General features: G+C 38.4%; 1 protein-coding gene across 1 annotated transcript in view; it reads right to left on the bottom strand.

Annotated features, from left to right (window-relative positions):
• LOC122787367 (protein-lysine 6-oxidase-like) overlaps window positions 1–25,008 on the bottom strand; it is a 407,094-nt gene that overhangs the window by 18,919 nt on the left and 363,167 nt on the right. Inside the window, exons 4-5 of the mRNA XM_044054026.1 lie at window positions 17,842–17,998; window positions 4,764–4,859 (exon numbers count right to left, since the gene is read on the bottom strand). Of these exons, the coding sequence (XP_043909961.1) occupies window positions 4,764–4,859; window positions 17,842–17,998 (253 nt within the window). The remainder of the gene's footprint in view (window positions 1–4,763; window positions 4,860–17,841; window positions 17,999–25,008) is intronic.

Below are 25,008 nucleotides of genomic sequence, written 5' to 3'. Positions count from 1 at the left end.
AAATACAGTTTGTTGGACTATAAGTGAAGTGAGACAGAACATTATTCTTAGTAAGTTAAGCAAACAATTCCATTATTTTATCTTGATGTAGATTTTTGTCAGATTACACAGGCTGCTTTCTGTTCACGGTACTATTATGGATGGAATAACCAGCTTTACACATTCCCTCTTTGGCATTATAAGCTCATAGCTATAGGATAGAACATACAAGAAAAGAAGACCTGTCTGCATAGTATTACCACCACTTAATTATTAGTCTAAAGGAACTACCAACATAAGATTTTAAAAGTGTTGTCTTTTCAACAGCTTCAAATTCTCCTCTGTCTAGGCTTACATCTTTGCCTCATAATGGAGTCTGAAAGATCAAGTCTGCAACTTTTATTATGGTCTGAGATGGGAAGAGTGAGCACTATAATTGGATAAATGGAACCAGGGGAGCATACCGCTCAACCTCTTAGCAGAAGAAATCTGGACAAAGCCTAAAATAATGGGGGGATAGAGGCCCCAAAACAGAGACATAATTTAAATACTGCTCTTATAAACTGAGAAAGCTGCTAGAATAACAGGATTTGTGTTAGCATGCATTTTCTAAAACATACATTATTAATGACTTCAATCATCAGTGATTTGCCAGAAAAACACAAATTTTATGAAAAAGAGACTAAAAATATGAGGCAAAAGTCTGGACAGTTGAGAAGTATGCTGGGGAGAAAGTGTAGTGCCTCTGAATTGCACAGTGTTTTATAGCTTATTTAATTAAAATGAGTATTATCTTTAACAATAATGATACTAATTATTATTATTATTTTTATAATAACAATAATAATAATCAAAGATCAGCACAGTTGTGCGGTGGATGGCATAGTCGCCTCATAACAAGAAATTCTACAGTTCAATTTTCAGTGGCGGTGCTTTTTGTGTGGAGTCTGCATGTCGTCCCTGTGTTCATGCAGGTTTTCTCCAGATGCCCTGGTCTCCTCCCACATTACAAAGACATACAGTAGGTCGAGTGGAAGATCCAATTTGGCCATAGGTGTGAGTGTGTGTGTGTGTGTGTGTGTGTGTGTGTGTGTGTGTGTGTGTGTGTGTGTGTGTGTGTGTGTGTGTGTGTGTGGTATGGAGGAACAACTGTGGCAGGGCTAGCCACTCATTGGTGTGAACATTGGCTCTAGATAATGTTCACTTTTGATCTGACACCCCAAACCCATGTGCAAAAATGTGAAAAAGGGGCTTGTGGATAGATGGATGGATATATATGCAATAACACATTATAAAGCATGCACTGAACAGATATTACCACACATCTAACTTGGTTGTATAGTAGTCTCTGCTTGGTGCACACCTCAGAATGTATTACTGCACTTTGGAAACAGTATATTTTTTGTAATGCATTGTTTTTTGGTGGGAGTTCTTTTTAGGTATTCACTGAACATATTTTACACACCTGTCAGCCAATTAGACTGCTTGATTTTCTTAATTATTGTTATTATTATTATTATTATTATTATTATTACCATTATTTTGAAAATCCTCAGCTTTTATTGAGAAACAACAACAGCAACACAGACTTCTCTAGAAAAGAGAAATGGGTTATAAATATAACCAATAAATATAAAACACAAGTAGTTATGTGCAGCCCATAATATGCACATGTAACTTCTACACAAAATCTTGTTTACAGCACTCTAACAACAGTTATTCACTGGAATCATCTCGGTCTTCTTTCCCCTATATGATTATAGTAACAAAAACAAAAAGGTGGTTCTGGGGAAATGCACAGGAACTGAACATTTCTGTCACTCAAGAACATCTTGGTGACAAATCCCTGTTTTAACTTGAGTTCCCCTTCAAGATCTCTAATACAGTTAATAGTCTAAAAGAAGTGATGCCACGGGATCAGCCCTGTTTGGAGGTCCCTGTTTACCTACAGGAATCTGTGGAAATCCAAGTCATTATCCTAGAAAGAAAATAAAGAAAAATCTTGTGTTGGATTCCTTCTTGTACAGTACCTAGTCAGTAATGAGAATTCCTACCCCTTTACAACTCACTGTTTAAAGCTTTGACTTCACCTTTTATACTACACAGAAATAACAAAAGAAATGTTATTATGGTTTATTTATCTATTACTATACAAGCACCTATGTCACCTTTGAATAAAAATTATGTTTAATAAAGTTGTTTAAAAACCTTCTGGCTTTACCTGTCATCTGCCAAACACTCCATTTTGCCATCGGTCTTCCTCCCTGAGGGTCTTCGGCCTGCACTAATTCTCTTTTCATCAAATCCTTCATTGCACATGCATCTTGAACCTGCAGGTGATCATTCTGTTTCCATTTTGTCATAATGGATTTCTTGACTGAAAGGAAAAACAAGTTCTCTAGGCACTTAGCTTTCACTCTTAGGCGAGTCTTTGTCCCAAGTCCTGTTAATAACAGGGGGCAGACACCTCCCTTAAGGATGGTCATATCTAGTTGACAAGTCCATTTAAACTGATGTTTAAGTTCTGTAGTTTTGGATACTAACAAATTACATTAGTCGACTTCCCCAAGGCTCTTGTTTCATACCTCCAACACCCAGGACAAACCAAAGGAAAAAATGGTTGATACCCTGACTGGAATATAAACTTATTTAAAAAGAGACTACCATCTAAAAATTTTAAATTTACTAGAATTAGTGGCATATCTGGGTCTATATTAGATTGTCAAAATGGCATTACAGCGAATGCCGTTTCAATTACATGTAAACAGTGAAATGGTAAAACAGCGAAACCACAGGTCACTGGTAGACCAACAAATCAAAACACCCCCCAACTAAATATACCAACTCTGAGATCGCACTACAGTGGGGTAAAGGGCAATGTTACGGCTCGGCCAAGCAATTTTTTTCCCTAGGAAAAAAAATTGCTGACTTGAGCTTTTGCTGTTTAAGCATTTTGCTGTTTGTCATCGAAACGGTATTCACTGTAATGCCGTTTCAACAATCTAATATAGACCCTCATATCTAGGGGTAGATATCAACATACTCCAAGCATCACATGAAAATGAGCTGCTTCAAGTCCTTTTCTCAAACCGATCTAGACTTATCTGATAACAGTACTCTTGTGTCCATTAATACACACACTGCATAACAAACTAAGCAGTCTGCTGTCTAACAATTTAGAAGACCTTGCCTTTACCCACAACCTAACCCAAAGAGGTCATTCATTTTGTGGAACCACTCTCTGCCTAGTGTTCTGAGACCTCACTCTAAGTCTTTCAAAGGCATATCTATCTTCCAGACCCACTTTGTGCATCATTAGTTATTCTGTAATTACAAGATCGATCGAAAACTGTAACTTGCGGCATGTTCTAAAAACTGTTTAATAGCGATGTGTAATATATCCCTCCAAAATACAAACAGGAGATAATTAAATGTCCTAAATCCTATTTTCTGTCTTTCTTGGTATGAAGACTCAATAAACTGTCTCCTGTATATCTCCTAGCATGGCTCTATTTTTGGCTTTGCCCTCAAATCCTGAGGGCCTAACACATCTATAGACGTTATCAAAGTCATTTGTCATTTCAGGTATCAGTGGCTTCCAAACTAGGTTTCATCCAAAGTCAGCTAAAAGATATACTGTCTTCAAAATGGCAGCCTTTATATATGACAAAAAAGTAGTAAGACCAAGCTGCCCCTCATGGGAAGAGAAAACTCCCATGGTATTTACTATTTACTCCCAGCTCAAACAAACTTGAAGAATAACATCTGCAGTCATACTAGATCTTGCCTGGAATTATTGACTATCTGTAATTCTCAGTGGTTTACCAGAAAATCAAAAGTTTCATGAGAGACAAGACAAAAATATGAAGCAAAATCAGGAATGTTCTGCAAAATTAGGGGCAGTTGAGAAGCATAAACCTATTTCTTGTGTCATATTTCTTCAAAGGATCTTTCAGCAGCACTAGGTTGATTTTTGGTTGAAATCCCTAATCAATCAAATGCTGAAACTTTCCAGGAAGTGAAACTTCAGTCAGATATAACAAAGCCCTGCCAGGCTTTCTTGCCAGTTTTATGAATTTAGACTCTTAATGGTCTACACATTTTTTTTATCTTTACTTATCTAATTTTAAAAACAGGAAAACTGTTGTTATTGTAGTACCTAAAATTAACATCTGGGCATTGCTTATAGAAGATCAAACAATTTGTTACCAAGCTGCCTTAACATCTTGAGAATGATTACTTAATCTACAGATGCATTCGGAAGAGCACTGTGCATTCCCCAATGACGGTCATATAGTAGTGATTTGAAATGTGTGAGGCTCGAGTCAGACTCAGAAAGAGTTTTAAAAGGTACAGACATGGAAATATTGGCAGAGATTATGAAAATGAGGATTATTTTTCTTTCTTTTAATTTATTGATGCTACAAGTAGAACTGTGACAGACATCTTGCTTATTTCTGAAGTGCAATCTTAGCTGCTCTTTAGGGACTAGAAGAGTGCAATTTTGTGATGGGTTAGCCATTACTTATTTTTAGCAACACAAAGACTGAGTATAGTGACTAGATATTCAGTACTTCATCCTACAACTGATTATCCTCTTTAAATGCTGCCTATGTTTCAAAAATGCTAAAAAAAGGAATTTGAGAAGTGACTACCTTAAAGCATGGATTTGCAAGCTCTAACAGAGATAAAAATAATTAAATAAACCAGTTAATAAAAATTGATTGCTTTGTTTATTAAATTGCTCTAATGATAAAAATGTTTCTTTAATGCACAGTAGTTACCTTAAGTGTGTACTTTCCAGGAGGTACATCTGTTATGTCAATCCACTGGCAGTCAATATTGGCATTGTATGTGTCATAACAACCAGGACCCAAACCCTGCAGGAAGAAACAATAACAATTATGGAAAGATGGAGAGAAATAATGCAAACAAGATAATAAGGATGCATCAGCTCACTCTGATTTTGTGTTTATATAATAACATGCAATGATGTGCAGTTTGCTTCTAGAGTATGATTCTGTACCCCCTGTCAATGAACACCTCCACGAGGGCTACATAAAAGGCTTCTATGTAAGTACTTTTAAGTGTATGCAATGCATGGAACTGTACATTATTAACAACTGCTGTTGTAGTTGGGAACTAGTGATGTACATCACAAAATCCCTAGTGAAGGTAGTCTTTGCCAGCAATAGTTTGTTGTTAACCTAACCTCTTTTGAAACTTGGTTCTTACAAAAAGACAGCCATACACAAACATAAAAACATACACACACACACACACACACACACACACACACACACACACACACACACACACACACACACACACACACACACACACTGGAACCATGTAGTGGTCATCTTCATCTCCTTCTAGTCCACATTGTAACTGTTACTCTCAGCTCCTATATATCCTAACAGCAAGTGTTGCACCTGGGCCTCCCCACAAGAATGAAGTCAGAGTGATCAAAGCATTCTTCTTAGTAAGACATTCAGTAGAGACCCCATCAAGTTCCATTACATCTAGAAGCAGTGAGTTCTTAACACCCCTTGTCTGAGATGTCAGTGGCTTCAGCTATACCTATCTCCTACCATCTTGCTAGTGATTGCTGTACCTGGTCTCTCATTTTGCCCTATAGTTAATAAGTGATACTTTTGGCCTTCCTCCAGGTATTCTGTCAGTGAATGAAATCACCATTCTGTGTCTCTGTCTATCCTCTCAGTCATCAGTGCCCCCTTCCTCCTTGTACTGATGAATGCAGGGAGGACATGCAGACTCGGCACAGAAGGCACCCCAGCCAAGAATCGAACCGGAGAACCTCATGCTATGAGGTGATAACCCTACTGGTGTACCACTGTTATTAGTAACCATAATTAAACCCTAGCCTAACAATACCCTAACAAAACACCTGTTGGTAAAACACAAAAACACATTTATCAAAAACATTAATCAGTTCAAGCTGAGACTGGGTTGGGTGCCAAGCCCTTTAGAGCTTTCAAGCTTACAGAGAGAGGGAGGTTGATCCCTGAGAGGACATTGCTAGGAACAACAAAAAACAAATGTCCACCCTATTCAACCAAAGCCAGCTTCATCCGAGCTGAATGGAGGACAGTCCTGTCATCCCACTACACAAAGGTGGAACATCCACTGACCCAGGCAATTATAGGCCCATCAGCCTAACCAGCCTGATCTGCAAGGCCATGGAATGCATTATCATGGACCTTATAAACAAGGACATTGGCAACCTCCAAATGCTTGACCCTGCACAGTCTGGTTTTGTCAAAGAGAGATCATGCCTGCTAAACTTGGTCGACTTCTTTGAAACAGTCACCAAAGCCATGGACAAGGAGAAGATGGTGTACACCGGCTACCTTGACCTAGCCAAAGACTTTGACACTATTCCCCACTTGGGCATAATATATAAACTCTCCCAGGTAGGCATCAACCCGTATGTTACCAGATGGGTAGCTAACTGGCTCACTGATAAAACCCATTTAGTCAAAGTAGGGGAAGCCACCTCTAATAGTAGTCCCATAACAAGCGGTGTACCCCAAGGATCGGTCTTGGGGCCTCTATTGTTTGGGATATACTCTTCTGAGGTGCAAACCAAAACCAGTGGTCTGTGGCTGACCAAGTTTGCAGATGACTGCAAGCTGGGTGCCGTCTTAAATACCCCTAGTGATGTGAACATCCTCCAAGAGGGCCTCACCCAAACTAATAACTGGTGCCAGAAGCATGGCCTTAAACTGAATACCAAGAAATGCATCATTATCCCCTTTGGAGAAAATGTCATCCTCAATAATTACGACATTAATAACAATGTACTAAGCATGCAATCAGTTGTGAGGGACTTGGGCATTCAGGTTGATAGCAACCTGACTTTTGACCAACACATTGCATCCGTTGTACGGAAGACTTTCTACATGGCCCACCTCATAAATAAGGGTATTTTATCCAGGAATAAGGAGGTCATAACATCCCTGTACTCCTCTCTTATCAAACCCATTATCTCTGCTATCAAACCCATTACTGAGTACATTGCCCTCTTTGGCATGCACCTTGCCAAGCACATGCAGTAGTTGGAGAGACCACAGAGATTCCTGACCAGGAAAATCCAGGGTCTCAAACACTTATCCTACATAGATATGCTAAAAGCCTTGCCCCTCTACTCAGTCTCATACAGACTGCTCAGAGGTGACCTGAGTCTGCCATACAAGACCATTTCAGACCCAGCCTTGATGGAGCTGCTGCATATCCGTAAGACAAACTCCACTTGTGCAACCCGCACGCAAGGCCTTAACCTGGTCTGTGACATTAATAGAACTTGTTGGCGGGATAGATTGTGTCCCAAAGACTCCCCCGTTTGTGGAATAGACTCCTTCTCCATGTCAAGCAGAGTACTTCTCTAGCCCTCTTTAAGAGGAACCTGAACGACTGGATGAGAAACAGAAAATACACCCCTGGGGATCCCACCTGTGTCCCTACTGGACAGGGGAAACAGGTGCTGACTTTCAGGGAACATGGGCAAAATTCTTGGTTAGGCTTAGAAGGGCCTCTGGGCCAGTACCCTAGTATCATCCTAGGAACCTATGAACCCTAGCATAAAAACACAGTCAAGCCAAAAATGGTGCTTTTTTCCTGGTGAAACTAAATAGCACGAGCCAGTAAAATTTAAAAAGTAGTTAAAAATAAACTTTCCAGTTAAAACACAGTAAAGAAAACAGTCTAATATACTTTATCAGCCCCCCAAAAGTAATTTTAACATAGTTTCTCTACAGAAAAAAAGTTTTAAAATTTCTAAAAAATGTCTAAACTGTCAGAAACAAAGGTATGCTCCCTTTTAAAAGTATACAGAGGTGATGCAGAGGGCTCGAGTGAAGTCTGGTATCCCAACTGTGACCCTGAGGTTGACAGGACTTACTAGAAGCAGAGTATAAAGGATTAGTCCAGATAAGATCATTAGCAGATCTAGGAGACTCTCTTTGTCTGATACCCTTTGTGTGGGAGGAATAAAGACACCTTGTTGAAGTTTCCAGTAGTTTATTCAATTAAGCAGGTAGATGGGTGAATGTTCTTGTTCTAAGGGAGGGTATCACAGAGAGAGAGTGTCTCCTAGATCTGTTAGCTAAAGTGATTTTATCTGGACTAATGCTTTATACTCTGTTTCCCTTTTAAAAGAATAGTAAAGTCATTTGACAGTCAATAAAAACACATATTCCCAGCTTCAAATATACTTTCCTAAAGAAAAAAGTAAATTTAAACAACAAACATATGTGGATGTTTTTTCCCCCAAAAGTAACTTAGCTGCTTTGCTAAAGAACAGCACATGCTGACCATCGCTCCTTGAAAGCCCACAGAGGAGCACTCTCTTCAGTGGCATGAAGGCTCTGAAATGCTTGGAGCCCAAATCTGTCTTTTAGTCAGCTCATCTTGAGCTAACAGTCTGAGTGCATGGAAGGTGTCCTGAAGCTTTGGAAGCTTGCTGGCTCTTATATGCCATGCAGGATATAACCTGTATAGCTTTGGCTGCTGCAACAGTGATCAGTATGATGAACATCAGTCCTTAATATGCCTACTGACACATTGCTGAGGTACTGATCTATTTTAATAGCCATGATAAATGACCCCTCTACATAACTTTGACAAAATGTACATTTACCATTACCCCTTATAATAAACCTTCTCAGCCCAAATTTCTATAATTTATTTAACTATTATCCACATGAAATACCCGCTTCGCAATTTCCATGATAAACACTTTTCTGTCAGTAATGCTGATAACATATTGACCTTCCTGCAGCCTTGACAAGACACAGACCTGATAATGTATCTATTCATCATTAGCCTGGATACTACTGACACCTACCGATATTCCTGATAACATACCTTACTGTGAATAGCTTTGGTTAAACACCTGCCTGTCAAAGGCATTTGATAAAATCACAGTTTCAACCCTCAGGATTAAGCAATGGGAATAGTTACATTATATATATTGGAAATAATGTCCCATTCCTTAAAAGATAAAGCTGCACATTTCCATGACATCTTAAAGGACAAGTTCACTCCCAGTGTACCTGCCTTTTTCCTGAACCTCATATCATCGAAAAGTTATTTAGTAGCCAGAAATCTTTAACTGTCTTTCAGTTTCTTTGCTTGCATGTTTTGTGTCACAGATTGTGGTGATCCCATCAGCCTTTTTCATATACAGGTCTCATGTTGTTTCAGAAAACAGTTTATTTTAGCCTGCATGAGAATGGGTAGACAAAACACTTTCTGTAGTTTGCAGGTTTAGGCAATGTCCACATTTTTACATCCTGTAATTGTCTTGCTAAGGTCAGTAACAAGCTCTGAAGCACATATGACACCTAAAAATGAAGCTCATTTCCAAAAAGTTTTTTGATTGAAACGTAATTATATGAAAAACAAGGATAAGTTATACTGCGACATTTAATAAAACCAGTAAGTACTCTTACTTTAACATGTAACACCATTGTGATGTTCCAGCACTAGTTCAGTAATCAAGGAGCCTCAATCTTCACCACTGGTAACAGTGGAGAACATACACACTGGGAGGATGACAAGTACACACACAGTAAAGTGCAATTTCCCTTAAGAACACACAGAGATCACAGAAAGTCTAGGGTACGGTTTTCCTTCTTTCTCCAGATCCCCAGTAAGACTCCCCACTGGCACAGTGATAGGGTTGAGATCTTAGCCCAGTGGCCAAGCTGAAACGTCCAGCACCCTCTCTGTCCAACCAGTGCTTTGTGTCCCTGCTCAAGTAGCTGACACACACACACACACACACACACACACACACACACACACACACACACACACACACACACACACACACACACACACACTTTGAGATTTGATTTATACACATGCACACACACCTGGGAAAGGCTGTCACAGGTTTACTAACTATGCCCCCTTCTGCCCAGACTATAAGGTAGTTTTCACTGCCACCAGTCAGCTCCTTATCAGCTACTTTAAGGTCCTTAGCAAAGGGTGTCCAATCTTACTGTGTAATGTTACTATTAATCCAAATGGTATTTTGACCAAGAGACAAGGCTATTAGGAGTGGCCTGTACAATGCCACTAAATAGATATGCAAGTACTCCAACAGCTTAAATATCACTAAACAGACCAGCCACATTTGAAAGATTTACATATATTTAATAATAAATAATAAAAGAACAAGAAAATATTCAATAAAGCATCACAGTAACTTCAGAGTTCAAAATCACAGGAAATATTTAAAACAACATTGCAGGACAGACTCAAATAAATGCAGAAAACATCTAAACTAATGTTTACTATATTCCTAACTATAGCTAAAAGAAATTACTGTACCCTAGTTAACTTACTTACAGCAAGGCAAGTGCAGAGGGGGTGAGTGAATATTCTTGTTAGGTCAAGGACAAAATACAAAATGCACTGTTTCTCTCTCTCAGACAATTCTTAAATTAATATTAATATTACTGCTGGGATACTTGCAGCATGACATCACTTTTTGTCACTTGACTTTAGTTCCCAAGCTAAATCCCCATTGTCAGAAACTACCAACATTTAGCATCTCTCTGTGGAAAATGTATAAATAAAAGCTTTTCCTCAGATGTTTGCAGATCCTAGAAGTCCTAAAATAATAGAACTCTCCTACATCTCAAACCTAGTAATTCTCTCTCTTTCAAGGCAACACAGAGTCCCCCAAGTCTAGACATCCTGTCTCCTGAAACTGAATGATAACATCTCTTGTTTATGACCCAGCAATAAAGTACTTCAATCTCAACTATTCTTAGGTTTTGCAAGTTAATCTTCTATGTTCCAGTAGGGTACACTATGGATACATCTTTCAAGCTGTACAAACCCTGTTCAGCACATACTTCTGTACCAGCAGTATAACATACACATAACATACAGTTCTAATACATTTGTAAGACAAGCATATGAATCATGTTGACATTCACAAATGACATATGTTTATTTACAAAATTCCAGACAGTTGTGCTGGCAGTATCTTCCTCTGTCACACATCTATATAATTCATATTAATATTCACAAATGACATATAATTATTTACAAAATTCCAAATAGCTGGGCTGGCAGTATTTCATTTTGTCACAACCATATCTCTCAATCTCTTAGCACAGGAAATTTGGGCAAACCTAAAATAATGAGAGGCGAAAGGCTTAAAAATAGGGACAGATTTTAAATATTGCTCTTATAAACTTAGAAAGTTGCTAGAATGTCAGATTTTCTGTTAGCATGTATTTTCTGAAGGATATGGAGTATGAAATCCAAATGTATGTCTTTATTTAGTGACTGCAATCCTCAATGGTTTGCCAGAAAACCACAAATATATGAGGAATAGACCACAAATATGAGCCAAAATTCTGGACAGTTAAGAGGTATGTATAACATACTGTTTTTGTTTATGTAACTGTAGAAAATGAAGAACAGTATTACATGCCATAAGAAGCTTTTATCTGTTTTAAGATGTTTGAAATGACATCTGTCAGCCATAGGTGAATCAGCAGAGCTTTTAGTCTTTCCTAAAGATGGGCCTGGCATTTACTTAGCATGTATAGCTTTGAATGCTTGACAAATCTATGTAATGCACCTAATTTGGATACCTACTGAAAGCATGAAAGTTACAAAGTGAGAATGCTGCAAAACGTAAACATTATTGTGGGGGGCTGTGCCCCCCACTAAATATATATTCCAACTCCGAGATCGCACTACAGTGAAGAAAGGGCAAATATTCCAATCTTCACTGTACTGCAATGAAAGAAAAAACAAACTTTGATTTGCGGCATTTTCGCTCATCTGAGCGTTCGCACTTTGTAACTTTCGTGCTTTCAATATATAGCCACCTAATTTATGTGTTCATCCATTTTCCAACAATCGTCTTTACCCTTTATAGGGACATGGAGACTTTAGAGCCTATTTCTGAAGCTAATGGGTGCAGAGCATTAAACACATTATGGAAAGATGTTTGTCTGTAGCAGAATGTATACTCTCACTCACTCACCCACCACCCATGCATCTACAGGTAGTTTGCTGAAGACCAAGCCACCTGCTGCAGGTCTTTGGAAGGTGGAAATAAACCATAGCAGCTGGAGAAAATCCATGCAGACACATAAATGACCTGCAGACTTTGCATGGTAAACTGAAGAAACTCTTGCTGTGAGGCAAATGAAAAAAAGTATACCTATATACATGTACCATGAAAGACATTTTAGTGGTCTATAGTTGGCACACATCAGAGTACTTCAGTGAAAATGAAACGGTGGCACTTTTCCAGACTCAGACTGAAAAGCCAGGACTGACAATGCTGACAATTTAACTAAATGTAGAAAAAAGAAGCACTACATTTATTATGCCTAGGCTGTATCATATCATGGGAACACAATTGGCCAGATTGAATAGTACTTACACTAAGTGTACACTAACTGTACACCATATGTTTTCAGTAACATCCCTACCACATTTTTTGTACTTTCTAGTTATGCAGAAAGCTTACGCTAAATGTACACTTAGTGTACACTTTGTGGTAACCTTTATAAATCCCTGTCAATATTTAAAATTGCAAGAAAATCAGTAGGAAAACTAAAGTTAGGAGGAAGAAGGTGTGAGTTATACCTGTGCTGTCTGTTCACTCAGAATGGTGTACACTTAGTGTACATTTATTGTAGGTGTTTCTGAATCCCAGGGTATGGGTAAAAGAAGAAGAAAATGAAAAACAAAGTCATGTCAGCATGGCAACCCCCAACTCAAGCCATTTCAGGCATAATCAATTAAGATATAAAAGTATAATAAAAACATTTACATTGATTACCTTTACAAAATGGTCTAGACCCATGTCTACTGAAATTAGTCTAAACTTCAGTAGACTGAAACTGGTTACAGATACAATTAAAAATTTCTAGCAGGCCATAAACTGAAACCTATTTTCTCTTGTGCACTGTGACTTTTTAAGCAAACAATCTTTACCACATAGGTTTCTACATCATTCACAATAATAAGTATTTTTGCCTGCCAGAGCTTACGCGATTACAAAGGGCAGGAAATGGTTCTCTACATGATTGAGATGATAAAAGCTACTAACATCTAGGGGGAGTCATGTAGATTTGTCAAAAGAAGTAACAGGGAACACAAAAACTTTGAAAGCAGTTTGCTTAAATCACCTTTAGCAAACATTAAAATAATTTTTTTGCAGGTGGGAAAGCCCCCACCTGCACCCCCTCCACGTGAAGGACATCTTCTATCCCCCCAGTATTATATATACCAACTCTGAGGTCACAAAACAGTGGAGAAAAAAGCAATTGCCACTGTTGACAAAAGTGGTTTTGGTGAACTGTCTAATTTCTTTACGTTCGACAAAACTACCATACTCGAGACGACATGCTCCCCATTTAGGGAACAAAGGAAGGCAGTGTGGGTTTTTTTTAGATCAAGAGAAATGGTACCTCTTTGTTGGGGTAGGTGTAGCGGAGAAGAACAAGTAGCTGTGAGCCCACAAATATTTCATATAGACTAAGACAAAAATAAAAGCTACTCAAATTTCTGAAAGTGGTAGTATGGAAGGCAAGGACAAAAAGCCTAATTTTCTCACAGTAAAAGGAGTCTCCAAAAATCAACAGCTAAGACATTATTCAGGCATGCAGAAATAAGAAAGCAATTAGAAGTGAAAGTGTCCAAACAGATGAGAAAACCAAGGGAGGGAAATGAAGGAAAAAAGGAATTCAGGAATGTAAACAAAATGGTAAAAAGAAAAAAATGATGGGGGGCGATACATAACTAAAGAGAGAGAGAAGCAAGGGGTGTGGGGGGAAACAAGGCAGATGGGCTGGATATTAGTAATTATTAGAGCAAGGAGGCAGCTTCCCATATTATTAAAACATGGAAACAGGACCACAGGTTAGGTACAGGACTATTATTGTATAGAAAGTGAAAAGTAATCCATCGGTGGACAAAAGAATCCTTTAAGTACAGAGAAAACTGGACCAGTTTATTGAACAAAATAGACTATATGAAATTATTAAACAGAATCATAAGAAAAGTGTTCTTACAAGTACTGGCATTAATATCCTCTCATTTTAATGTTAGACAATTGTATTTTTTTGCATTTTGTACTTGTCATCATGATTTCATGCCTTATTCTTGTGTAGTATTAAAGACCATGTGCAACCAGGTGAAATGGAATACAGTATCTGCATTCCATTCCACTTTTGTAAAGAATGTTGCTCATGGCTAGTGGCTATTGCACACCTATTTTCACATAAAAATAATGATATTATGTGAAAAATAGAACTGTGCAAGGACAGTGACTACACAGCCAAGGCAGTTCCCTTTCTTGCTATATACCTCTGATGGGCATACATGAGTAATGCTTAGTTGTGATGGACGTTTGTATGCCTTCAGTTCTGTAATATTTTCAATGAACTTTACTGAAATTAAGGAAAATATAAAGTTTGTGACATACTCATTTCCCCTTTCAATAGTATATGTTTTTGCTGGGGGGGGGGGTACTTTAAGAGGGGGCTCCAAAGGAAAGCAGAAGTTCAGCATAAAGAAAAAACAAAATCAAACACTCTGCTCTTAGACAGTACTAATATATATTTTTAAACTACTGAACTGTTTTTTTCCAGGTTTTTGCAGGTCCATTGGGGGTCTGCTATCCTACCAGGCCAGAAGAGAAGCAAATCTTTGCCCAGGTAAGATTTTTTGCTGTGCATGATCTATAAGGCATCTTGCATACTCTTGGACTGCGTATTGTCTCAGCCATGCCTGTTTTTCCACTTTTGAATAATGGGTTTTATTTATTTCAACATGTTACAGACCAGTTAATGAAATAATGGACTGGTCTTTAAAGCCTTTATAACCATGAGCCCATACTCCATGGGAAGCACAACATAAAGATATGAACAGTATCACAATGCAGACAGTAGTTTCCCAAATACAAAACATTAAGTTGAATGTGTAGACAGTGGGCACCACAGATTAGAGGTAGACTTCACAATGCAGTTAAGCAAACAGTGCACATCACAGAATTTTACCTTATACTATGTCAAAATGGATCAGCAGACTAGGTACTTATATTCAATCATGTTACAGAATAATAATATAAAAAAGTTTAGGAGACCAATAGTTCTGACCATTCTTTCTTAAACATTTGCATTTATTTTCAAGAAATAAATGCTTCTTTACTTTGTCTTGAAACTCTCCACTGTCTTTTTATTGTTGTGTCTTTCGGCTTTTCCCAGTTAGGGGTCGCCACAGCGGAACTCCGGTCCGCTAATGATTGGCAGTAGATTTTTACATGCCGAGTTGACAGCTCTGACGCACAACCTTCAACGAAGGTACGCCCCTTCACGCATGTCTCCACACAGAAGACGCTCTAGCTGAGAATCGAACAGGACAACGTCTTACTGTGAGGCGACAATGCTACCGCAGCACCACCACCACTTCTCCACTGTCTTTTTATTACAAACATCAAATGGTAGCTAATGCCAATTAGTTGGCACAATTTAAGAAAAAGCCCTCTCCTTTACTGCCAGTCTGAAAAGTGGTCTATCCAATGTCAGTGCCTAGTTTGTTGGTGCTTCTAAGGGAATAAGAAGGGTCACTCACAGAGAGTATTGACCATACTAAAGGACAGTGGTAGTGTTTAAGAATTTTAATGACATTGGTCTCTAGGAGGAGTGTAGCTCTGGTAACATTTGGTAGCCAGTGATTTTTTTTCAAGTAACTCGCAGTGCTGAGCATAAATCTACAAGCGTAAACCTGTAGATTTTATTAACTGTGGTTTACAGAATGTGCAAGTACTTAACAGAGTGGAGATTTCCAGCTTTGGAAGGAGTATATTTTGTTTCTATTTTGAAACACCGACTTTCTGAAAGCTGATGTTCCAAAAGTTCGAAAAAAACATGCCCAAAATCTAAAAGGATAAAAAACTTGTTTTTTCCTGTTTTTGCAGGGGGCAAGCCTCCCTGCAGCCCCCCCCCCCACTCTGCCTGAAATTATATATATCAACTCCATAGTTGCACTGACACAAAGAAGGGAGAAATTACCCTAAACAAGGGAATCATTGCCGGCACACACTTAAAAACCAGATCAGCAATGATTTCTTACAGGAAAAAGTGTTCAGAGTTATGCTGTTTGTCATTGTTTTTTGCAGGCTACTGATGCTCCAACAATTTCACCTCAAACATTTGCAGGGAAGCTATATATTCTTAGTTACAGCCTTATGTACAATAGGAGACAGATGACTTAGAAAGATTATAGCACAGTTTTAGTTGTGCTAATGTTCTTTTATACTGCTATTTCAGCATATATTTCAAATGTTAAGGTGTGATCCAAGATAAACTAAATACCTTTTCAGATCTACCTGTGGGGTGACATTGTTTAGAGGGTCTGAGCAGTAATGGTGATGTTTCTTGTAACTTTTTGGAGTGGCAAACAGCATTGATATTGATTTTCTGTGTCTGCTGTGAGCTTGCTCTTAATATATCCTGTTCCACATATCTTTAAATTTATTCTTTACTGTCTGCTTCAATTAAAAAAATTTGATTTCAAGGAAAAGATGTTGTCAGCATACATAGTAATGCTTAAAGAGGGCAGGTTTTGTTTAACATTGTTAAAAGGTTGGCGGAAAAGCAATGGCCCCAACAGTGATTTCTGAGCCACATCAGAAACCAAAGCGTTCATGCATACCTGATGCATTCTGTTAGAGAGATAACAGACTAGCCAAGAAAATATATTGTTACTGAAGTTCGGCTTCTCCAACTTGGCAAGAAGAAGGGGGTGGGGAACTGTTTCACATGGTCTAGTCATCTCTACAAATACATCTGCTGTAATTTGCCCCTTGCTAGTATTGTTGTAGATTGTGCCAGTGATTGCATACAGTGATATCATGGTGCTAAAACTATGATGGAAGCCACATTGTGCTTCACATAAAAAAAACTGTAGCTGCTTATGTTTGAACATTTGATAGTAGATTAGTTTTCAAATAGTTTTGTAATGGGTATAAGAAAACTATTGATCTGATGTTTTTTATTCCCAGGCAGGATGAAACTTGCTATAAACAGTGTAAAACAGACAGTAACTACAGAAGACAGTGCACAGACTGGCGTGTAGCAATACTGAGATGAGAGACAGGAATTATACTGTGATTGTGGTACATGTGCAACAAACTACAGATTTGTATCAACAAATCGAAGCCCTAATCATTCAGTTATTGAGACCTGAAAAATCAAAAAAAAAAAAAAACAGAGAAATCCTGCAACTGTATTGAGTAGCTTCAGGAAAGAGATAAATGTGAATCTCAAAACAAACTGCATAGAAACACAACATACAACTAAATTGCAATCAACAATACCTCATCCTCCTTTACTTATTTACATACTACTCCACCTTTGCGGGGAAGTTAGTAAGTCCATGAACTACTAATTTTTTTCATTCCCTACGAGTCTCACTGTCTTCCATCTGCTCCCTGGTTGTAAAATAATTTTGCATACAGAACTGTATGTATGTATAATTGCTTCTAATTCTTTTTCTCTTCAGTATGAATTGATGTAACCTTGCCCACATGTGCAAGTGGAGTAGAAAACACTGCTGAAGCTTTCCCATTATTTGTGACAGCAGGAAATGTTTCAACTACATCTTCCTGCCACCACTTGTTTCACCCCATGCTGATGCATTACTGAAAACTGGTGACAGCTAGCACCGTTGGATCACCACCTGCAGTGTCGATGTCCAGCACTTCCCATCAGAAGACACATGCACCTCATACCATTTCCATTCTGTTCCTTTACTCTCCGCAAATTACCTTAAACTTGTAGGTCATCTCACCTGTGTGTGTGCTGTGCAGGCATATCTCCTTCTGAATCCAGGGTCGCAGGTTGTGTCCTCTAAGCAGAAACTGGCTTTGTGACCCTCAGCTACTTTCCTATGTGTTGTGGCCTCCAGCAAATCATAGTTGCTGAAAGCATCCATACTGTGGAAATGCCTGCAGAGGAAGGAGAGAAAAAAAAGAAAAAAACTGTTACTGATTTGTAACAGTAGTTATAGGAGTGCTGGACAGAGTACACCTTATAAATTATTTTTACCTTTAGCAGGTTGGATAGAACCTGTTCTGGTTAATTTACTTGGTCTATAATAGTGCTGTGTAGACAGTAAAGCTATAGCATCAGACCTTGCCCATTGAAATGGCCCACCCATGCATGATTTGGCAAACATTTCAGATGTAGAATTTTCACAAAATACCATGTTTCACCCCATAAGTAATATTGTAGATAAGTAAGCTATTTTCTAGTGACATGCATGCATGCATTATTCTATCTGCATTGTGACAGATTTCTAGAAGTTCTCTTGACGACCTCAGACCTAGTACCTTCTGAAAAAATCTTGGAAAAACGATGTTATAAAATCAGCATACTTGGGGAAACTGAAGGCTGATGTAGCTGTTATGTGTAAAGATGATGTGCTGGTTACAGAGTCACAGTCTGACACATTTCCTGGACAGAAACATCCCTGGAAGTAATCAGCGAGACAGTGGGACTTCTGGCAGAATAAGCCCTTATGTATACAAGTCATCTAATAGTACAGGTCAACACAGCATAATATTCACTTGCTGGTCTTTTATTTCCTAGTAGTCAGCAAGACATGGCTTTAGTATAGGAGTTAAGCAGTCAAATTGGTCTCTGAACTCCAGGCATGAACTAATGATAATATGAGACTGATATACACAGTTTGGACAATTTTGCCTGTATTCTGAAATACAGATGTTAAGATAAACAAAGGACAGACTTCACATGATTCCCCTGTAACTCTGATATAACTCTGAGAATGAAATTCACTGTGAGGTAAAATGCAATTATGTTTTTTCTTATATCAATTGTGGGTATTTTTTCAAAGTTTCTAAGCTCAGCAGTCCTTTTAGATAACATGACTGGTAATAGAAAATTGGTAATTTGCTAAGAAGTCTGATATTCTGCATTTATGTACTGATTCAGACGAACCATCCATAAATACTGGATGCAGCAAACATAATGTAGGAGAAATATTCTTCGGGAATTTACAGAAGCATCCGACAATCATTTCTTGTAACATTGTTAGGGAATATAGGTCAGGTCAGTGATGACTGATCCATCAAGGCTGTTTGGTTAGGTCCAAATGATTTAGTTCCATTTTCAGAAGATCTGATTCACATGGATGCCATCCACAGATTCTCCTGTTCCCCCTTTCTATTATAAATAATGAAAAATCCTCCACATCATGTAGCAAGATGTAATGCAGACCTTCCAAATGTTCCAGTCTTTCAGCTAGTCCCAAATGAATAGCCTTCTATGCGCCTTGACAGACCAACCAAGTATTCGATCAGCATGTTTTCTCATGCCCGCTATCAAAGATCAATGCCATTATAGTCAAATAATTATCTGTCAAAGCCACAGGTAAATGTAGGACCACAAACACAAGACTAGCTAAGGGATTCCACTATTTTTCATAGCCACTGAGGCCTCCACAAACACACCAACTTTTTCCAGAGGGTCTGCTTCCTTAGAAACCCATATAATTGAATACAGGGTTTAAATGTTTAATAAAAAAGGACCCTTATGTGGGCGGAGATATTCATCAAATAGAAAGTTTTGTAGAGATCTGCCACTGAGGAAGAGGAGATGGAGGTGGTTGTCACTCAGGATCCACAAGGATAACGTGTCTCACGGTCTTTTGTGTTATGTTAGTGCACTGTGGATTAGATGAAATAAAGGAATGTTGGAAATGCAGAATTCCTGTCTAAGGAAATATATGAGTGGCTACTTAAAAAAGAGATGTGTCTAGCCGCCTAAAAAGATATGCTACCTGCTTTGTCTCAGCAGTCAGGTGAATGGTCATAAGGCTGACCAGGAAGCCAAACACAATCTAGAGAAATAAAAAAAAAACACCTAAAGAAAGTGAACACTAGATTATTGTTATAGTTTTATCTGGTGGTCAAGCTATTGTGCCCTAGCCTGTGATGAGCTAACACTTTAATAGGAAAAAATACAGCTCTGAGATGGCAGGCTGAAAATGTGGTACCAGCTTTGTGACAATTTCCATGGTGGTATACCTTGTACTATCCCTGTGGTCAAACCTCGCATGTTTCTAAGGGTGTCACTTAACTAGGCCAATACTCTTTTGTAATGGAACAATACTCCATTGTAATGCTTGTCATAGAAACCCATGTGTGCGTACCAAGTGTACTAAATAAATGAGAATGTGATAGATCTGGCATCTGTATGCCTTCACTAAGATAACAAGGGAAGAAGGAGAATTTCAAATCTTACTGGCTTTTGTTGCTTGGCTTTGTCCTAACATTTAAACTGCCTTAATCTCATACTGTTTGTCTTTTCTTGTGAATTTCTAATACATCACAAACCTTATATAATTGTTCATTTACATCTGGCAGATGTAGTCATAAGGTTTTCTGTCATGATTCTAGAAATTTTCCTAGGTGCTGTACAGAATAATAAAACCCTATAATCTGACCCTCAGTATATAAACTTTAGGCCTAAAACTTCTTAATTGTAAGGCCAACAGCTCTAAGAAGCAAACAAAAAGTAATGAGGTGGCAAACAGTGTTTGTATTTGTAGAAGGAAATTATTTTATAGACATACCCCAGTCTTTATTCTTGTCTCTGCTCCCTTATATCTATACCCTTTAACATCTTTAAAGACATTGGTGGAATACCAAAAACTACAAAGCTAGGAAGTCCCACTCAATACATTCAGAGGCATTTTCCATATCAAAACTAGCACCACTAAATGCCTGGTTCTGTAGCAGAGAGGAATATAGTCTTGACTATGACTGAGATGATCTGGGTTTGATTAGCTGATTGAGAGTTGAAATAGCCATGCAGGAAAGGGTGAGAGTGAGTGGCTTATGCTGGCTTATCTTGAGAGGAAGAAGATGCTGATCTCAGATGGCCAACTTGCTCCAATGGAGGTGGAGGCCTGCACAATACAAGTAGAAGCTGAACCAGGTGACACATGCTTGGCAATCCTGAGCTAGTAGCAGCAGCCCTCATAGTCTATGTGTATGGGAACATTCTCAGATCAGGGAGGGCATAGGATGTTCCACCAATGAGACTGGTGCTTACATCAACCAATAGTGGCAGGGATAGAGTTGTAATAGAAACACCAGTGAGGTTGGTGCCATGTCAATCAACAGTGGTGGGGATAGATCCTAAGCAGAAACTTGCCTTAAATTTCCAAATGACTGGTATGGCAAATATTCTTTGTCTTTTTCTTTTTTGAACCTTTATAACTCGTAATGTTAAATTCTAGTCTCCAAGTGAAAGGACCATCTCCTGAAAAGTTACCCATTCTATAAACAGTTTACCAAACTTTACCTGAAGGTTTCAACCTCATGAGAAAAAGAAGGATCTCACAGACATACTACCCTCCACCCTTCGTACTTTGATATTGGTTTGACACAGTTGCAACAATCCTAAATATAACTTCTCAAATAAATATTAGAAAGAAAAAAAGATGCTATCACTAACACATGAGTTTCATAGACTTCATATAAACTTGCCTGTTTATTCACATACTCTTGTGTATTTGTGCACATACTCTTGTGTATTTGTGGACATACTCATGTGTGCACATACTTTTGTGTATTTGTGCACATACGCTTGTGTATTTGTGGACATACTCATGTGTGCACAAACTCTTGTGTATTTGTGCACATACTCTTGTGTATTTGTTGACATACTCTTATGTATGCACATACTTTTGTGTATTTGTGCACATACTCTTGTGTATTTGTGGACATACTCTTATGTGTGCACATACTCTTGTGTATTTGTGCACATACTCTTGTGTATTTGTGCACATACTCTTTATGTGTGCACATACTCGTGTATTTGTGCACATACTCTTGTGTATTTGTGCACATACTTTTATGTGTGGACATACTCTTGTGTATTTGTGCACATACTCTTATGTGTGCACAGTACAACTTTTTGATCCCTTTTCAGGGATAACTGTGAGGTTGATTCCTAAAATTGTTTTTTTATTTCTTTATTTTTTTCCTTCATCTGGAAATCAAACTGACTATCCCATAAACATATAATTATAAGAAAATCAGGCCCCAGCAACTATCCAGATTTTTAACTAATATTTTTAATCTTTTCCTCATAAAATTTGTGGCTTTCCTGCACATCACTGAGTACTGACGTCACTAAATAATGACAGACATTTGAGTTTCAGACTGCATATTCTTCAGAAAATGCACAACCTGTTATTCTATCAACTTTCTAAGTTTGTAAGAACAATATTTAAAATCTGTCCCTGACTGTGGGCCTTTGTCGCCCCAATATTTGTTGGCTTTCTCCAGATTTCTTGTGCTAAGAGATTGATAGGTATGGTCCCTGTTGCTAAGTTCCCCAGTGTTCATTCAGTTTTCTAAACATTTCTATCTTCATATACATAAACAGTCAGCAACTTTCTATCAAGTCCAAAGTACTGCTGCTTGCCTCACTTTAGTAAAGGGACATGAAAAATTTGATCAACAAAGTCAAGTAACTCATAAGTTAGATACTTACGATAAGTAGTAGGGAAGTCATTAGCTATGTAATTAAAAGTGGACACTCACATTTTATTATCATCCCAAAATACAGTGAATGCAAGCTAGAGTTCATGTCACTCTCCCTACACCATTTCTACCCTACCCCATAAATATTAATATTCACAGAATTATGATGGCATTAATAATGGCCTTAAACTACAGACTTAGTCAGATTGCCATGACAGCTTATTTGAGTAGGCTCCCCCAAAGACCTGCAACACCAGTTGCTAAAAAGAAGGGGAAAATGTATAGAATATTTATATAATCCATATCTTGCAATAATCACATTTTTTAAGATGGTTCTTCGCCACTAAGCAGTGAAGATATCAAAACTTGTAGACTGGAACAAGAGAAAAGCAAGCAAAACCATTGCAAAGAACTAGTTGTACTGCATACCTCAGTAAGTCATTATAATTTAATTTGTCCCACCAACAGTGCTGTGAAGTCAGGAGGCTTAAAAAAACATCAGAGACAACAGACATGGTCAGCCTCTGCGAGGTTTATAATACAAAATGAAGGTGTTGAAGAAGAATAGCAGCATCTCAAAGCGGCATGTGTGAAGACAATAGAATGGATTTGTGGTGAAACCAGGTATGGAAATAAGTTACATAAAGGTAGTGGTGTAATACAGAAATAATGGAAGTTAACAACAACAAAAAAAGGAGTGAAGGAAGTAAGAGATAGAAATAACAGAAGTGGGAATACTGCTCGGCTAATAAAGAGGCTAAGAAAGCAACTGCAATGGCAAAGAAGAAGGCTTCAGAGGAATTCCACTGTCTTATAGAAAGTGACTGAATAGATAGCACAAAAAAGATCTGTCAAGTTGCAAGTCAATGGCACAAACATACAAGAGGTAGAGAAAAGATGCCATCCGTAAGGGATGGTAGCAACAATCTGTTCACCAATTTGAGGACCTCAAGCACTGATGGAAGGAGTGGTTTTCAAGAAATATTTGAATGAAAAAAAAAAACCTGCAGAAGCTTTACTGCCACATTCACAGCCTACAGTGAAAGAGGCAGAAGAACCCACCTCAGAAGTAGAAAGTGCATTAAGGAAAATGAAATCAGGGAGAGCAGCAAGCTGAGATGAAGTCAATGCAGATGTGATCAAGATGTTAGGTGCATTAGTGGATAAATAGCTCTTGGCAACAATCATCTTGGTATGAAGAGAGAGGTCCATTCCAGGCAACTGGAGAATAAGCATTGTACTGCCAATGTACAAGAACAAAGGGGATATTCACAACTGTGAGCAATACAGAGGTATCAGACTCTTGTCACATGCTATAAAAGTCCTGGAGGGGGTGGTTGATAAACTAATGCAAAGATGGTTAATGAGCAATTCGGATTCAAATCAGGATGAGTACAACTGACCTGATGTTTGCAGTGAGACAGACAGGGAAGAAGTTGTATATGAGGAAGGAGTCCAAGTGGGCATTTCTAGACCTGGAGAAAGCATAAGGTCTCAAGAAATATGATTTGGGCAGTCCTGCAATGGTCTGAAATTCTGGAAACTTTAGTAGAATTAGTGTAGGCTATGTACAAGGACCAAATGACAGAAGTACAAACAGTGTTTGGGCTCACAGATGGGTTTCCAGAGGAAGTGCAGGTGCAGCTAACATTGGGTAAGACAGCAATTCAGGTCATAGCCTGCTATAGGTCCCCAACCATGTCCCAAGACACACACTTCACATTCCTAAGCACCCTGGAGAATATTAGGTTCCAACCTAACATTCTCATATTGGGCAACTTCAACTACCCCTCCATTAACTGGGAAAACTACTCATGTACCAATACACTTCCCCAATGTTTCCTGGAATTCATTATTTCCAATGGCCTGGACCAGCTCATTCTTAACCCCACTAGAGGTAGCAACATCCTTGAACTGGTCATTACTAACATGGGTGACCGTTGCTCTACACCAATAGTCAACTCCTCCCTGGTTAGATCTGACCACAAACTAATCACCCACATCCCTTCTTTACCTTCTATTTAAGGGGTAAAATAAAACATTTCAGAGCTTTATTGGAAAGGCTCACCCAGACTCTGCTACACTTTGCTGTGAGGGAAAGGTTGGTTTGCTTTTTATTTGTTGTATTTTTTATTAGTTTATTGCCTTTTTATATTTTGAGTGCTGTGATTTGTTTTCTTTATCTTGTGTTTTGCTTGTATTCTGCTTTTAACTGCATATTAAAACTTCAAAAGACACAACAGCTCTGTCTCTTGTGAGTCAGGCAGAAATTAGAACCGAACAATTAAGGACTCGTACATAAGATAGAAGAGGTCACTTAAGGTTAATAATTTGTGAATTGAGGGGGTGGAGCTGGGAACTAAACCTTCTGTTTAAGGGGTTAAAAGCTTTATTGGAAAGGCTCACCCAGACTCTGCTACACTTTCCTGTGAGAGAAAGGT

The sequence above is a fragment of the Protopterus annectens genome, chromosome 13.part0, assembly GCF_019279795.1.
Source record: "Protopterus annectens isolate FY-2018-M chromosome 13.part0, PAN1.0, whole genome shotgun sequence".
Taxonomy (NCBI): domain Eukaryota; kingdom Metazoa; phylum Chordata; order Ceratodontiformes; family Protopteridae; genus Protopterus; species Protopterus annectens.
This window is presented reverse-complemented; position numbering and strand designations above follow the sequence as displayed.